General features: G+C 30.4%; 1 protein-coding gene across 3 annotated transcripts in view; it reads left to right on the forward strand.

The window, feature by feature from the left end:
* LOC142328462 (uncharacterized) overlaps positions 1–17,685 on the forward strand; it is a 100,485-nt gene that overhangs the window by 25,441 nt on the left and 57,359 nt on the right. For 2 of the 3 annotated variants that reach the window (XM_075372262.1, XM_075372263.1), the window contains exon 1: positions 4,727–5,222. The exons of the other annotated variant lie outside the window; for it this stretch is intronic. In XM_075372262.1, the coding sequence (XP_075228377.1) occupies positions 4,999–5,222 (224 nt within the window). In that variant the 5' untranslated portion in view covers positions 4,727–4,998. Of the gene's footprint in view, positions 1–4,726; positions 5,223–17,685 lie in introns of those variants that run through there. 3 annotated transcript variants of the gene reach the window in all.

Genomic DNA, 17,685 nt, shown 5'->3' on the forward strand with positions numbered 1-17,685 from the left:
AAAAACTGAATTAAAAGAAATTTCTGTAATTTCGATGAGTTTAATAAGTAGGCTAAAAATTTAGGAACAGTAACTTTTGCTTTATTACTGGTCATTTTTTTTATAATGGTTACTGAAAACTTCAGTTATTTTTTCTTTATATTTCAGACACTCAATCTCTTCAGATGAGAAATAAATAAAAAAACAGAAAAAACAACATAAGTATTGTGGAATATTATTAGGAGGTAAAATTTACTTTTAAAATGTTATTAAAATAATCATAATAATAGTAGCATAAAGCTCTTTTTAAAATTAATAATAAAAAAACTGTTTTAAACAAAGCTTTTTGGATAATTAACCATTCAAATTTTATCCTAGAACAATTAGTATACATACAAGTATTTTGAAAATAAAACAGCCCATGCTTTTCGAGCATATTGGTTTGGATATTATAACTACAATAATATTATGTGTATCATAATGATTTATGAAAGCGTATTTTAATATAAACAAAGTCTGTCCTCATTGAATTCAGTATCATTCATAAATCCATTTCAGTATTAAACGTATGCTAAATTTTATAAATATATGTTAGTAGATAAAAACAAACATGAAAACCACAGTTGTTTTTTTTAGCTTATTATTAAAATGAAAATTTTCAAAACTGGAATATTACTTAATGCAATACAATCTTTGTAATCTGACCTATATGAGTTTACTTAGGTATAGAAACACCGAAAATGCTGAAATATTGGGTTTTCAAAGATATTTAAAAAAAGTTAATAATTAAAAAATAATCTAATTGGTCAAATCAATCAACTTCTTAATGCATTGCTTGTCACTCTCTCTCATTCCATTGCTGTCATCTTGAATTCTCTTTTGATTCCCTTCTCCGTGTTCTTGAAGAATACAGCTCTGGGAAGTCTCTATGGTTTCTTCCCTACTATTTTTCCTTAAATTATATTTATTAAGAATTGGTTATTTACAACACATGCCCAACAAATTTTTTCTTTTTTATTCAATCAAGTTGAAAAAAAAAACACGATCTGATTTCATTCATTTTTTCTAGAACTTTTCATTACTTTTTCTACCCGTCCACCTAACCGGCAGATTTCTGTTGCTTAGTCCTCTTATAATATTTATTAATAAGTTAATAAATAATATTTATTAATTTTATATAGAGCTGACATTTTCTACTAGGTTAAAAAAGAAATTTTTTATGTAAAAAAAATTATTTAAAGGTTTTTCGCGGTTTAAATTTAATAAAAAAAAATAAGCATTATTGTGAATGTTATGCAAAGTTCATCAGTTGATTTAAGACAAATGTAAAAGATTGGCAGAACTACAGTATGAATATATTTCTACGGTATACGCTAACATTTTCATAACTTCTAAAATTTTTTAAATTATCGTTGATCAGCAAATCATCACGAAATATTAAGTGTGTTTTATTATTTCCTGCGAGTTAAGAGTTTATTAATTGATTCTACGGCACGCCGTAGCTAGAGTGTGGAGAGGCGGACTGCACTAAGATGACCGCAATAATTTGTCAACTAAGTCGATCGTTGTGGCTTAGTTGATCAAGCCGCAATAATCCATTCACACACCTAGTGAAAGACAATGGTTTCTTAATTTTACCAAACGATATAGTTTCGTGTGTCGCGTTGCCCATCAAGTTTGTGTGCTATACCTAGATAACTACATGTTGGAGAATAGATGTCATTCTAAAGGAATAATAACCTGATCACACATTCAGCAATCAATCTTTACTTTACATTATTGGTCTTATGCTTCCTAAAACTGACCGTTACAAGTTGGAAGGTTTTACTAATAAAGCGCGATCGACGCTCCCAGACGCATTTAATCCGGTCCGGTATTAATTCATTATTCATCCATCCCTTCTCTTATGTTCGTACAATAATGTCGGGTAGAAATTTTTCATCTTTCGGTAGATATTTCGTTTTAAAGATTACATGCAGGATTAATTTTTTCCTGTCTGAAAATATTGCCAGCATGACCGAGCGATGTTGGTTTTTCGATGTTGAGTTGGCAGTTCATATCTGAACACTCTTTACACCTATACTTTCAATTTTTGTCGATTTTTTCGAAAGTTACCGGTTTACGATCCGCACTCCCGATTTAATTTAGGTAATAATTTTATTCCTTTTTCGTAAATTTATAACTTATCTTTGAAACTTTATCAGTTTATCATCGTATGTTTCTGGTAGCCGTTGAGGTATTGTCGTCCTACTTTGAATAAAAAAAATTATATCGGGAAAAAAATCGACGTACCCAGTGTTAAGTTCGCGCCATTAGTGTGATGTGGTGGGGGAATTCGTAGTAGCTGTTCTCTAACGAGACCAGAGGTCATCAAAGTGCCATTCCGGATTACATCTGACTAGCTTATTGTGGCCTAAGTTTATTATTTAACGTAATAACAGTTAATTAAATAACAGATTAATAAAACTCTTTTATTTATATTAAATCACGTTCATATCTATATTATTTTATATCACATTTTTTCATGTGCTTTCAGTGATTGAACCGATTTATACAATCCGCTTCTTTCATTGTGCTACAGCCACTTAAGACTAGCTATAAGACTAAATTCATTTTTATCATTATTTAATTCATCGGTGATTTCCAGGGTGTTTTCATCAGCCATATTTCTACAGAAATCCGTATCCAGATTGACGTACATTTCATATACGCACTGAACGTTTTTCTTCTACTTCCAGATACTGCGAGTCTTTTGTCAAAATCTCTTGTCTTTATTGGCCACGAGAAATTCGTTTTCTTTCTTTCATCAGTCTAAAATGTAGGATTGTCTATATCAAATTCTCTGCCGGTAGAACGATTTCCACGCTCCTTTGCGTAATAACTCGCAATGAACGCAGGGTCTTTTTTTTTTCATTAATTCTATAGTTCTGCTGTTCACGAAACATTTACGGTAATGAACGTTCGTTGTCACAATGAAAAATTATTATTAAATTATCGATAAAAATGTTTTCGTATGAGATAACAATAGCATATGTGTAAGAAAAATACAAAGGAGAGCTTACGATAAGTCTCTAGTGCTATTTCGAAGATAGGAGTTTAATTTTCTAACACCGGTAATAACCCATAGCCAAGTCTTTTGTTTTATCTAAAGCATTTTATTTCGCTGTATGTAGGTCGTAGTCAAAACAAAACAGTTTCAATTACATTTCTGTTTGAATTGATTAATCTATAAACATATATGTTTATAGATTATTTATATATGTATATATATATATATATATATATATATAAAAGAGCATGTCGTGGTCGTGAATGATTCATAATCAACACCAAGCAAAAACTACGTATTTTTTTGAAATTCCGAGTTTACTGTTAAAATGGAGTAAAAATTAAATTTACTATTTTTGTAATTTCTCGGTAACAAATGAGGATATCAATTTGATTTTTAGTTTATAGAATCTTCATGTGTATATTAAAATGTAATTTCTAGTCTTTTGAAATTCGACCTTGAGAGGGGTGAAAATATGTAAAAAATTTCGAACAATGATTGAAAATTTTCTCCATTTCTGACTACAAAAAATTAGGTATTCACTCGATTTAGACTTGAAAATACGCTTCAGATAAATGTTTAAAAATCATTTTCGGGTTTTTTGAATTTTTAATATTTTAAGGGATAAAAAAACCTAATTTGTTTTTTAATTTTTGCCGTTTTATGCTATGTATATTGAATCAATATTTATGAGATGGGATAATACTGAGATATGTGTAATTCTGATTAAGTATTTCTTAAACGAAGCCGCAACGGGAAATCTAAAAACCAATTAGTGATACTCTCTCTTTTTCTGTTTAGCCTCCGGAACCACCGTAAGGTATTACTTCAGAGTTTGAATGAGGATGATATTATGAATGTAAATGAAGTATAGTCTTGTACAGTCTCAGGTCGACCGTTCCTGAGATGTGTAGTTAATTGAAACCTAACCACCAAAGAATACCGGTATCCACGATCTAGTATTCAAATCCGTATAAAAGTAACTGTCTTTAATAGGATTTGAACCTTAGAACTCTCGACTTCGAAATCAGCTGATTTGCGATGACGAGTTCACCACTAGATCAACCCGGTGAGTTAATTAGCCGGTCCTGTACTTACCAAACTATTGCTCTGAAGAAATTAAAATATACTAATAGTTTTTATAAATTGAACAGGCTTTAATTTATATTTATCATTATTATTCTCATATGCATGAGTTTAATAATGAATACAGAGAGATCCAGAGATTAGAGTCTCCTGACCGCGACGGGTAACGTAAGACACCATATAGCACGGGCAAAGACGCGCAGGTATTCTAGTATGTATACATATATATATAGTTTAATGATTACATTATCAGTATGAAATCTTAAAAATCTTGTACAACGGACAGCTATTTTTGTAAACGTCATTCCATTCAAAATGGTGCAGGTGGTATACGGGCATACGGTATTTATATATTTCAATAGTACAACCAGCGATCCAGGTGAAAAAATTTGTTTATCATAATCATAGGCAATGATAAGAAGAATAGGAAATAAATATATACATATGTATTTATCTCTCTTTCTCTCGGGGTGTGTGTGTGTGTGTTGTGATAACAGCTATTTGTTATTAAACTGGTTTAAACTGTTACTCCCATCCGACTGGTCACAGTGATAGTGGGGGAAACATATGACAGTAGCAGTTAAAGAGGGGATTTCCCTTATGATCAGAAACATGTTAAGGAATTATACCGTTATCAGTGTATAAGTAAACGTTTTAGAATTACTTGACATAGTTCGGTGTTAATGACTATGATTGTGCGACAATTCAAGGCCACAACGAACTGAAGTATAGTCAGGATAAGTTTTAATTCGTTTGGTGGGAATCCGGTTAACCTATTTGTTCTCAGTTTTCCTTATAAAATAGAACAGTGTTTAGTACCTCATGGTAGAGTCTGTTCTTAATGGTAGTGTAAATTATAACTAATTTAAGTGCAGTGTAGTCTAATGGAAATAGCAATGTCTGTAGGTAATTTAAGAACTAATGAACTTGAAAGATTATATTCGGTTGATGAAAGTTCAATAAAAACTAATAATAGTTCGGATTATAATAGAGGATATCGACGAAGTAGTAGTCAGGTAAAAAGAATAAGAAGAGACAGAAAAATAGAGAAGTTGAATACATTGTTACTGGACGCTGCAGGAACGGATAATCTTGATGAATGTATCAGGTATATTAAAACGTTTTAATAATTATAATTATTTTTATTAGACAAATTTAACATAATATAATAATATTACACGTGCGAGTAAACACTTATTGGTTGCTTTTGATATACTAATTGTACGCTAACTTTTGGATCAATTGTTTTCTCGTTTGATTCCCGGCAAGATTTTGTAATGTTTATTCACCTAATATTTTAATGAATTTCTTTTTTTAAAACGTATATGGTAAAACAATTCGAAAGTATAATAATAAAAGCTGGCAAAGATATGCTTAACAGATTTTTATTTCAAATTCGGCGTACGATTAAATATAAATCATCTAATTATATAATATAATTGTGAAAAAATCAAACTTTTCAATAAAAAAATTTGGACCCGATTTGATTCCCTTGATCAAATCACGTTTTTATGTTAAAAATTACGCTTTCCTAAAAGTATAATTGAAATAAAAATTCTCAGTAAAATATTTTGGATCATAGTTAACAATATCGGGTCAGAAGGAGATTGGTCCCGCCGATCTCTTTGGCGAAATAATAGTGTCTCACCTTTCATCCGGGAGTCCCGGGTTCGAATCCCGGCGGGTCAGGTGTAGCATTTTTCTTACTGGAAGCTGCCGGAACGATTAACCTTGATGAACGTATCAGGTGTATTAAAATGTTTTAGTAATTAAATTTATATTAATTAGAAAAATGTAACATAATATAATAATCTAACATGCGCGAGTGCGTACTAATTGGTATACAAATAAATTATGTACGCTATTTTTTGGACTAGCTATTCTCTCGTTTGATTCCCGGAAAGATGGTGTAATTTTTATTCACAAAATTCCAATTTTGTAAAAATTGTACTGTATTTAGAGTATAATTTGCTAAACGGATATTAGCTTACCCGTTTATCGGTAGGAGAGTAGAATGGAAATTATGCAATTTGACAATTTTATGTCTGTTCTCAGGCATAGTTTTTGCAGTCCAAATAATTTCAGTCATACCTCAACTATTTTTTAACTGACATTTTGTTCACAATAAAAGTCTTAAAACTTTACTTAAAAAATATAATTCGATAAAACTAATATTTATAGTATTATTAATGATTAATAAAGTTTAATGGCCGCCACATTTTAATTTAGCAAAGTTGATATATTTAAAACTTATTTATTTTGTAGAAGATATTTCTGGCTGCGTATCAACCAAATTCAGTCAAAATATCTCAATCCGTTCTTAAGATACAGATTTTTATTAAAATACAAAATAGCGGATGGAAGGAAAAAGAAGAAGGAGAACATTTGTCCAAATGAAGTTTTATGTTTGCTTTAATTCCTGAATCAGTTATTTAAGTTTGGCCAACACATCGCAGTACAATCTGTACAGCAATTGTCAAGGAGGGGGGAAATATAGGTAAAATGATGCCCCCTTGACCGATAGAGTCAAAAATCAGGCCAAAGCTGGATTACATATAGCTAAATATCGGTACTAAATTTCAACTTTTTTTGTTACCGGGTTTTTGAGGTAATGGCCAAAAGCTGTTCGGAAATAATATGAATATCATCATTCCTAGATCCGATTGACTTATTGACCCACAGGATTGGTCTAGTGGTGAACGCGTCTTCTCAAATCAGCTGATTTGGAAGTCGAGAGTTCCAGCGTTCAAATCCTAGTAAAGTCAATTATTTTTACACGGGTTTGAATACTAGATCGTAGATACCGGTGTTCTTTGGTGATGGTTGGGTTTCAATTAACCACACATCTCAGGAATGGTCGAACTGAGACTGTACAAGATTACACTTCATTTACACTCATATATATCATCCTCTGAAGTATTATCTGAAAGGTAATTACCAGAGGCTAAACAGGAAAAATAAAGAAAAATGCGATTGACTTAAAACTTTGGGATCTTCACTAAATAAGTGCTAAAAAAAGTCATCGTATTAACATTTTTTTAAGACCATTGCAGAAAAGTAAAAAAATTGACGAACTACCCCTACCCTTTTTTAATTTCGTCCAAAATTTAATTCCATCAGTTCTCCCCCCCATATACAGAAACTTTTTCAGCCATTTTCGAAGAATTTATGTAGAGCCAATCAGTAGATATTTTCAAAATACATACCAACGCAAATATGTTTATTCATCTTCCGGAATGTTTTATGGGCTTCTTTTACATTTATTGAACTCAGGAGGCCGTGAAACATCGACATCGACATTTTGGGTCAATTTATATAAAGGCATCGTACTTTATAGCTATAGCTGCTACATAGCAACCGAGAAAAATAATAAATTAATTAATGCGAAATACTGGCTGGCCTCCGTGGCGCGAGTAGTAGCGTCTCGGCCTTTCATCTGGAGGTCCCGGGTTCGAATTCCAGTCAGGCATGGCATTTTCACACACGCCTCAAATCATTCATCTCATCCTCTGAAGCAATATATATAATGGTAGTTCCGGAGGTTAAAAAAAAAAAGAAGCGAAATATTGAAACACCGAAGGGCTTTTTTCAGTTTGTTAGGATGTGATTGCTCCTGATTAAAGTAATTGATAAGTAGAAATCATTATGCGGGAAAGATCAGTAACTTTGCAAATACGATTTAAACTGCAAAAATGCGGTACGGCGAAAGTTTATTCTTTTTGAACGATCTAACAGTTATTATACATACTTAAAATTATTAGATAAAATTAAAATTTAAACAATTTTCTTTATTATTCCGTTTAAATTCATAACAAAATCACTTCTATTCTTGTTAAAAACTATTTTCAATTTCATGTATAATTTTTTCTTTATTTTAAATATAATTATAATTTAATGATCGGAATTATTCTGTGCTCCTTCGAATGCCATATCTTACGGGTAAAAAGTTTGCTTAAAATGAGGCAAAACCTTTACCCGAGTAGATTTCCCGTATTCATTTTTTACTTATATATTTTTTTTGTATAGTATGTATGTGTTAAAATATCTAGCAAGGAGGTGGAAATACTAGCAAATAAATCATAAACAGTAAACAGGTTTGTCAGGAAGGATAAGGATATCCCATTCAAATTTTAAAAAGAAGTTTCCTGGAAAAGTTTTATTAGATTTTATGTTATGTAATTTCTATCTTGAAATTTTTTTATGAAAATACAAATGAAACGTGTAAATTGCATACAGTTACGTCAAGTATTAGGGGGGGGGGGGGGGGAAGATTATCTTAATAAAAAAAATTCTCAGTTTCTTCAAATATTATATATTATTTAATTTTTAATCTTAAAATATTTTATTAGATTGTATTCTCAGAAGAGCTTTCGTTAAAAGATTGCCGATAAACTTCGCTAAAGTTGGTTTTTGTAGTAGATAAGCAGACAAAAAAAAAAGAAATAAATGTGATTATTATTTTTTTTTTTTTTAATGAAACAGTAAGATAATTTGACAAAAAATATGTTGTGTAAAATGTCATACTAATGAAATTATGTAAGTTTATAAGCATAAACTTTGTTAAATTACATTTAAGTGGTATGAAAACGTTTCTGACAAAAAAAGAAGGAGGGGCTGCGACAAAGTTTTGAATGCTTTAAAGCCTAACAAATAAGTTTGAATCGGTACAAAAGTTTTTATTTTCAATAAAAAACGAGTACGCCGTTTAAGGAATATTATTTAATTTATATATAAATAGAAATACATTTTTATAATATTTTTCCACGTCTCGCAATAGAAATATAATTTAAAATTATTATTACATATTTATTTACAATTTATTTCAGAATCTTTATTATAAAATTATTCATGTCATAACACTGCACGTTATCATTTATGTTTTTTTTTTCTTATAATAACTCCTTATCAGTACTTAAAAAAAAATACAATAAAAACCTATTTATACAACTGTATTTTTAATAAATATTATAGGTGTAATTATTTAATGCAGTAATAAACTTTCCATTTACAGTCTTATTTATTCAGACTTCAAAAAAAAGTGCTTCTTAGATCAATTCAATTTTGTTTGTTTTATCATATCGATGCACGAATAATATTATTAAATAAACAAAGTTTTAAGAACATATCCAAAACTAACTGTATGCCTATGTGAAAAAGTTGACTTTCGTTAATGTAACAAGGAAGCCTGCTTCAAAATTATGTAATAAAAATAATTTTTAATTTGACTGAATAGAGATGTTTTTTCTGGAAATTTAATTGTATTAATAAAAATTTTTTTATTTACGTACATTTTTTTCGTTATACGACTGATCTTCGTGTATTTACAACGTTTTTTTTCTGAAATTTCTATATCTACTTAAACAAATTTTGTTCTGAATTTTATATTTGTTGCTGTATTTATAAATTTTATCGTAGAAAAATTACAGTAAATCATTAAGCTAACCTTTCACATTTTTCAGACGCGTTGTCAAATAATTTTCTTTTTCGATTATAATCGAGAATACAAATCAGAATTATCGAGATAAAATTTATTTTTATTTTTTCAATCAGAAACAGTTGCAGTGTTTTAATTAAATTCACAAAAGCCAAATTATAAAATTATTCAGTGTTGCATTATGCAATGAACGTTATATGTAGAATTTTCTGTGAAGTTTACAATGTAAACTTTGAAAAACAGAATTTGTAATTTTCTAGGCTCGGCAGATAAATTTTACACATATACGCGTAGCATGGGAATGAAAAGAGATATTAGAATAAAAAAAAAAAAAAAATGAATAAAAGTACAATACTTTAGCTACGAAATACAGTATTTATTTTTCAATATATCATATTGATATATTATATATACATATATATCAGTTGAGTACGGGATGCGGCTGTTTGTCTCCTTAATCCGTTCGGCTACACAAGCAAGATGACATGTAGAGTGAAAATTGTATTAATTGTATTAGTTGCATGTTATCTTTTACGTGTAATGAATGTTAATAACAATATCATATGATACGACAAACAGCCGCATTCTGTACTCAACTGGTTCGAAAGCCAGCCAGTTTTTTTTTTCATTTTTTATTGTATGCGAAATCCAGATAAGTAATAATTTCTTATAAGCATACGTACCGGTAATAATTTTAGTTATTTCGTCTTTATTATCACCTTTAACCTCATAAAAAGCGCAGTCGGGATTCCGACATAGGCTTTATTATTTTAAAATTAAATTAATTCGTCTTATTCTTTACTTTACTACAATAACATGCTTTAAACGTTTTCCCAGCATTTTGACATAATTTTATAGTGTTAAAAAAAAACCGTATTTGTATTGATAATTAGCTTAAAATCGGTGAAAATACCGTACGAATAGTTATCTTTTATTTGTTCGTTACATCGATTAATGTGCTACTGCGCATGCGTAGAAAAAATTGTAATTTACATTTAGTAGATATAAAGATCAATGCTATTGTAATGTCTATCTAAACCAATATATGTAAAATAAAACAACTAATTATGAATTATTGACTGCTGCTGTAGGGAATCCCCTGACGTCGTAGACAGCCTTTAACTATAGTATGTTAATACTATAAAATACATTTATAACAAACTGTGAATTGTGATGTAGAAGCTGTTTGATCGATAAATTTACTGTATTTTGCGGCGTTATATGAAATAATTTTAGTCTCACAAATCTGAAGGAACATATACACAGAAAGAATCAGATGTTTGCACCCCGTTTTTGTTGAAAGTAATGATGACCGATTGATGCAGAACCTCATCAATTATTTTTCTTAAATTTATAAGATGAAGTAGATTTATTGAAAAACTGGTAATGAAAAGTAAGTTTTAGGAGAATTGACATATGCGAATTTCGCTCGCGCTAGTATCTCCAGAACGGTTGGACCTAGATGCATGGGACTAGAACCTATCGTTTCAGGTGATAGCAAAGTACCTGATCGGCTAAGTCTTTCAAAATCGCGTCAGAATTGGCCTAGGATGCACCGTTTTCGAGATAACCCCTTTTTTATATTTATGCTTCAATGAAAAAAGAATAATAGATGAAAAAATAATAAAGAATCATTAACTTGGAAAATGATGCTTGCAAAAGAATGCGAAACATGTGAATTTGTGTGTAAAGGTTGCATAATATGTAACCTTTCTCTAGAATTGGTCTAAGTAGCGTGCTTAAACTTCTTTAAAGTACAGTAAAAATGCTGCTCTCTGATTGGCTGTTGTGCGTCAACCGTCATTTTATATCTACTTTTACTTACAGCAATGAATCACAAATAGAATGGTAGAATAATTTTTACAGTTTCTTCCTTCAAGTGTTCAATGTGTGAACGTTTTTTTACGCACGAACAACCCATCGGTAGGAGAGTTCCCATCATACTTTAACCAGCATATATGGAGTATTGGAAGCAATAGCTGCTTCGGTCTTGTGCTTTAAATCCGGTAAATCAGTAGGTAGAGAAGAAACATGCACAGTTTTCTTTATAAAACGATAAAGAAAAAAACACATGGAGTCAGATCAGGCTACCGCAAACCAATCCAGCGTCGCGGAAACGTAATTCGACCAATTCCGTACAGAATTATGCCAGTGAGGAAGCACCTACCTTCTTGTTGCCAAATAAAATTCTCTAGTTCATCTTACAGTAGAGAATAGAGCCGTGTACGAAGTTTTCCAAATTAGCACCTCCAATTTCGCTTGCTTTAGAGAAAAGGGATGTACTGTAAACTTGCCGTCGGATTGTTGAACAGAAAACATTAATTTTCGGGAGTAAGAGTTTATGGGGATTTTCTGATCCCTAGACACAGAAATTATGCGTGTTAACACTTTCACTAAAATAAAAGTCGTAATCTTCATGCTGAAACAATTCATTCGCGAAGTCGACACGCACGGAGTAGTCAGTAGTCTTTAAAGTTTCAATCAGCTGTAAACGGTATGGACGGATACGTAAGCGTTTCTTTAAAGCATAACAGTGTGGAACTGTTATCATCACACTGTTAACATGCTGTTATCATCGTCAACCGTTCGCGGCCCGCCTTCCTAGTAGTAGCGGCTCGTGTATAGACACTGTGGAACTGCAGTACCCCCTATTTTGACTTCATATTATCGATTAAAATTTAATATGAGTCCTTTTTTCTTTAATTCTTTATTTATACTTGAACAATATATAATCCTTAAGCTTAATGTTAGTAGCCATTCCCAGTTTATGAAAAAGATACAAAAATCTTTGCATGGAAATGTGCGCTACACAATTCCAGCGGCGTGGTGTAAGACTGTTGTGAGCATGCGCACGTAGGAAGCTGCACGCGAGACTGCGAAGGAGAGAGATCACTGTTGCTCCCGCAGTGCCGACCCTGGCGTGCTGGTGGAAGGTAGTTTTTTGTTTTTTTACTCCGCGTTTGTATGAAACGTTCCTGTTGGTCCACTTTCCTAATTTAGTCGGTGGAAGTAATATGAAGAAGCTTAGTTGTTTTTTCAGTAGTGATCAGAAGTGGGGGGAAAGTAAGAGCTCTTTGATTGCCAAATCTGCCCAGAAACACGCTGGAAGGGCGAAAGAGAAGGTAATTAGAAAAAAACTAATTATGTATTTGTTTCTGTGTACATAGAAATTTAAATTAAACGCTACTGGGCTACAATGTTTTTAAGCGGACATTTTATTAAGTTATTATATAATAATACTAAAAAATATTATCTGTATTGACATTTTATTATTTATTCAGTTTAACCGAATATGTACCATATTCTTGAATATGATAAAATATAGAATTAGATTGTTTTCTTGCTTCCAGCTATTCTAATTGGTTCATTCTTTTTTCGGTCCTTTTATTTTACAGAAAATTTAACCATGGCCTTGAAAAGATCCAGAAAAAAATTTTCTGGAGCAGCACCCCCAATAATTTTAGCCACAAGCTGCCTAGTAAAAGAGTAAAAGAAGTTGCACAATTCATTTCTGATACTTCTAGAAATATTGCTTCCAAAATGTTACAGTATTGACTTTTATTAAATGATCTATTTAAATCGATTACTTGTGTACTTTTGGCTATAATTCGATTTTTATAACCTATAAAAGAATAAAAAACGTATACAGGTTATGTGAATGATATACGTAAACAAAGCTTTCGAATAATTTTAAATTAGATTTGAAATAGTAGTCTGTTTTATAATGATACGTGGAATGAAAAGTATATTAAGATGAGTTAAACATTAATTTTAAAAGAATTTATATTTGAGTTCTAGAATAAAAGTATGAATAATTACGTAATCAGTATACCTCGTAGACAAAGACGAGGTGGTACTATTAGTCACTTAACGAGATATCAAAACAAGTGGTATATCAACGACAAAATGTTGCAAAACAAACTGATTGATATAATGAAGAAACAGCATTGATCATATTATCCATAATTAAAATAATACGGAATTTAGGAATCTCTAGTTAAAACTTAAAGAAAAATTTACGGAAAGTGCAGTTTCACGTATGCATCAATTGTTCACGGCTATTATGCAGCAGCAATTCATTGATATTTATGAACATTGTAAACAGAAGTTTACTATTGCTAATAAAATGGTCCTAGAGATGTTTTAATTAAACTTCAGGATCCTTTGTACGTTGAAACACTCTTGGTTGTTAAAGTACAACCAGTTATTCGAGTGTACAAAAATGAAATCAATAGGACTACCTTGTCAACAGATCTAGCATTGTAAAAATTATTAATATTGCTCAAAGTATAATTGAAAATCATTAAATGTTTGTAAATATATGTATGTTTTTCAAAGGTTTAATGGAAGTTGATAATTAATAAACATGATTAAAATCTAAAATTCGATAATCATTTTAATTTCAGTTCAAATTGAATACGTACTCCTAAGTAGCAAATAAATTAGAACCACTGTCTCCAACCGATTGTGAAATTTGACACTTCTAGTTTGTTTTTATCGTAATCTGTACATAGTTTTGAATTGTTACAACGAAATTTGTGGTAGCAGGTAATAAAATTATAAAAGCAGTTTTAAAACCATCAGATTCAAAACCGACGCTCGTTTATATCTGTCTCTCTTTTGAATCGTTTTTTCTCTATAAAGGTATCAGCAATGATAAGAAAAATAAAAACAACCAAATTATATTTAAAGAGATTAATATTAAATATTGATGCTATAACAAAATGTGTGTGCTTGTCCTCGGGCGTGCACATATATGTATGTATGTACTCTATTGCGCTTTGCATCAAAAACGTTTTTCCTATAATCATGAAATTTGCCATGATAACTTGAAGTATAAGTGAATTTACTAAAAAGCGTTTTTAATCACCGGATGGAGAATTAGAAAAAAATTGAGAACGGTAGGGGTGGGTACTACATCTCGTAGGCAGTTGGACATTATTAATATATTTTTTCATAAAAACTAAACATTTTTTAGCTTACCATATAAAAAAAACTAATATAGATAAATAATAATTTTAATTAATGTAACCATAACCTTATCGAAAAATCTGATGTAGATACCACATGAATGACTTTTTTTCCTGTTTAGTCTCCGGGAATTACCGTTCAGGTATTACTTCAGAAGATGAATGAGGATGATATGTATGAGTGTAAATAAAGTGTAGTCTTGTACCGTCCAAACACCAAAGGACACCGATATTCACGACCTAGTTTTCAAATCCGTATAAAAGAACTGCCTTTACTAGGACTTGAACGCAGGTACTCTCGATTTCCAAATCAGCTGATTTGGGAAGACGCGTTCACCACTAGACCAACCCGGTGTGTCCATGACTTTCTTGTACGCCTATTAAATTACATATACATATGTTTTTTGTTTTTTTTTTTTTTGTTTTTTTTACTGAAAAATATATCATATTTTATTTCATTAATAACTTCTGATATTTTTTTTTGTTTTTTTTATTGCTATTATTGAATTTTTATTTATCGTAATTTTTTTTTACAGTCAATGGTTAATAATTATTAATAAATCAACATACCTAGATTAAAAAAAAAAATAAATAAATAAATAAAAAGAAGGAAATGAAGCCTGATTCGAACCGATGTGCCTTCCCCTTGTAAGAATATTTCATTAATTAAAATGTCATTTGACTATAACTCGGGAACCAATGAAAATAAGTACGCTTACTATGATATATCGTTGAAAAGCTTTCAAGAGAGCCTGTTAATGCAGTTAAGAAAAAGTCCAAAATTCAAGTTTTTAGGATTTTTTAAACACTTGTGGTTCAGTCGACTTTAATCAAAAGGGAAGGTGCACAACTAGATGTTACAACAGTCCTAAATCCAAAATATCAACATCCTAATCGTTTTTGAGTTGTGCGAGATATATACGTACGTACAGATGTCACGCCGGGAACTAATCAAAATGAATTCAGGGATGGTCAAAATGGATATTTCCGTTGAGATCTAAAAACAGAAATTTTTCGCGATCACAATACTTCCTTTACTTCGTTCAAGGAAGTAAAAATAAAATGCCCATAAAAGAACCCACTTCCAATTTTTTTTGTAATAAATATCTATTTTTATAACTTTATATTGTTCCATTGGATTGAAGTTTTTTGTTTTATTTTTTTTCTAAATTAGGCGTTGTTATGAAGGGAAAATTTCTCAATTCTTATCTAAGAATTGAGACGATTAACCGTCCATTTATAAAACAAAATAAGTCATAGAAAATACCTTGTACCGTTTACCCATTTTGTATTTTTCTATTTTATAAGTTGTAAAATTTCTCTAGAAATATTCATATCTAGGTTAAGCTTAACAAATTACTTAAGTAAAATTTTCTCTAAATCTAATACCTTCAGTAAAGGCTAACATAAGAAATAGAAAATTAAAAAAAAAAAAAATTTCCGCATTTTAGATCTGATGTCTATAATTTTTTTTTTATTATAGATATTGTTGATAGCTCTGTATTTGTGAAGTATAAACTTTCAAACATATTTTAAAAAATATTTAAAAGAATATTTAGATAAAATAAAAAACATCTTTCAATTTTAAGAGAAGGATTAATTAAAAAAAAAAACATTTTCTGAATTATTTATATTTGTAGATAAGAAATTTGTTTTAATCGTTTTCTCAAAAATGCCTCTGGAGAAAATCGAAATTGGTTTCTTGAGATATCCTCCCACTCCCTTAACAACTTTTGAAAAAAATTAATATGATTAAAGTCCCATATATAGAAATATTTTAGCTAAATTTGAAGAAAATTATTTTGGTCAGTCCTGAAATATAAGGTCAAATGCAATGCGACACACATACTTACGCACACACCTATGTTTCTGGCTGGACCCTAAAACTTAAAGATTCCCATTTTCACGTCACACACATTTGGAAAAATCGTAATTTCAGATTACAAATCGTGTTTGTAAAATTAAGTAAATAATTATGAACGTAATATAAAAAGCATTCCCGATTACTGTAATAGATGGTGACCTTAAGATTGATGACGTATGATGAAAAAGAATTTATAAGTTTTATTTATAAATTATTATAAGAGTATTTATTTCCTTATTTTATAAAAATTAAGGGAATTACAATTTATTGAATATATCTTAGCTTAAGTGTAAATGAAATGGGAACTAAATGATGACTAAATCTTACTGTAATTCTACTAAACTCTGTAAATTACTAAGAATTATAACCCAGTGATACATCACCATACTTTCCCCATTAATATAGCTATTCTAGGTATATTCTCTGTGGAAATAATAATTTGAATTAATGCAACTATAACGTTTTTGAAAAATAAAACTTAATAAAAGAAATACTTCTAAAACGTTTTCTCTTCAATCAAATTCTACTTTGTAAGTTTATATTTTTCCATTAAACTAAACTTTAATTTTTTATTTTACTTTTTTTCTAAATGAGGCGTTGATAGAATGGGAACATTTTTAACCCTTATCTTCACCAAAAGTTAAGCGACGATAAACTGTCCGTTCATAAAACAAAACAAAATTCCTGTAATCTTTTATAACGTCTAATGTTTTTGAACGTATCAAATTAAAATGGTTTTATTAATTATTACTTTCCCGTCTAGATAGCGCTGTAGCTGTAAAAGGGAAAGTATTGTAATCGTTCCAAAAGTATTGTCATCAGATATTGACGTTTTGGCATCTAAGGAACCCAAAAAACCGGAAGGAAATTTTCCGGATATCAGTGTTCATATGTGTGTTCGGTGTGGGCCTCTAAATCACCTTATATCTCCAGAACTACTGAACCAATTTTAACCAAACTTGGTCAGATTACTTCTATATATGGGACATTGATGTCATTAAATTTTGAACTTAAAAAGTCAAGGGAATGAGGCTGAAGAGTAAGGCCACCTCAGTATATCGGGATTTTGCATAATTAAGGTCATATTTTTCTTAAACACATATGTTAACGATTAAAAAATAACAATATTTGCAAAAAATGTTTTGCAAAATCGCACCCTCATCCCCAAAAAATGCTCTAAACTAGATGCTAGGTGAGTATACTGTATTAATACTATCCACTGTCACCACAAGGAGCGCTAGTGAAGCATTCCGTCACCTTGTAATTTTCCTTTTCCCTCATCATCTTGGAGTGGGAAATTTGA

This window comes from Lycorma delicatula, chromosome 7 (assembly GCF_047948215.1).
Source record: "Lycorma delicatula isolate Av1 chromosome 7, ASM4794821v1, whole genome shotgun sequence".
NCBI classification, from domain to species: Eukaryota; Metazoa; Arthropoda; class Insecta; order Hemiptera; family Fulgoridae; genus Lycorma; species Lycorma delicatula.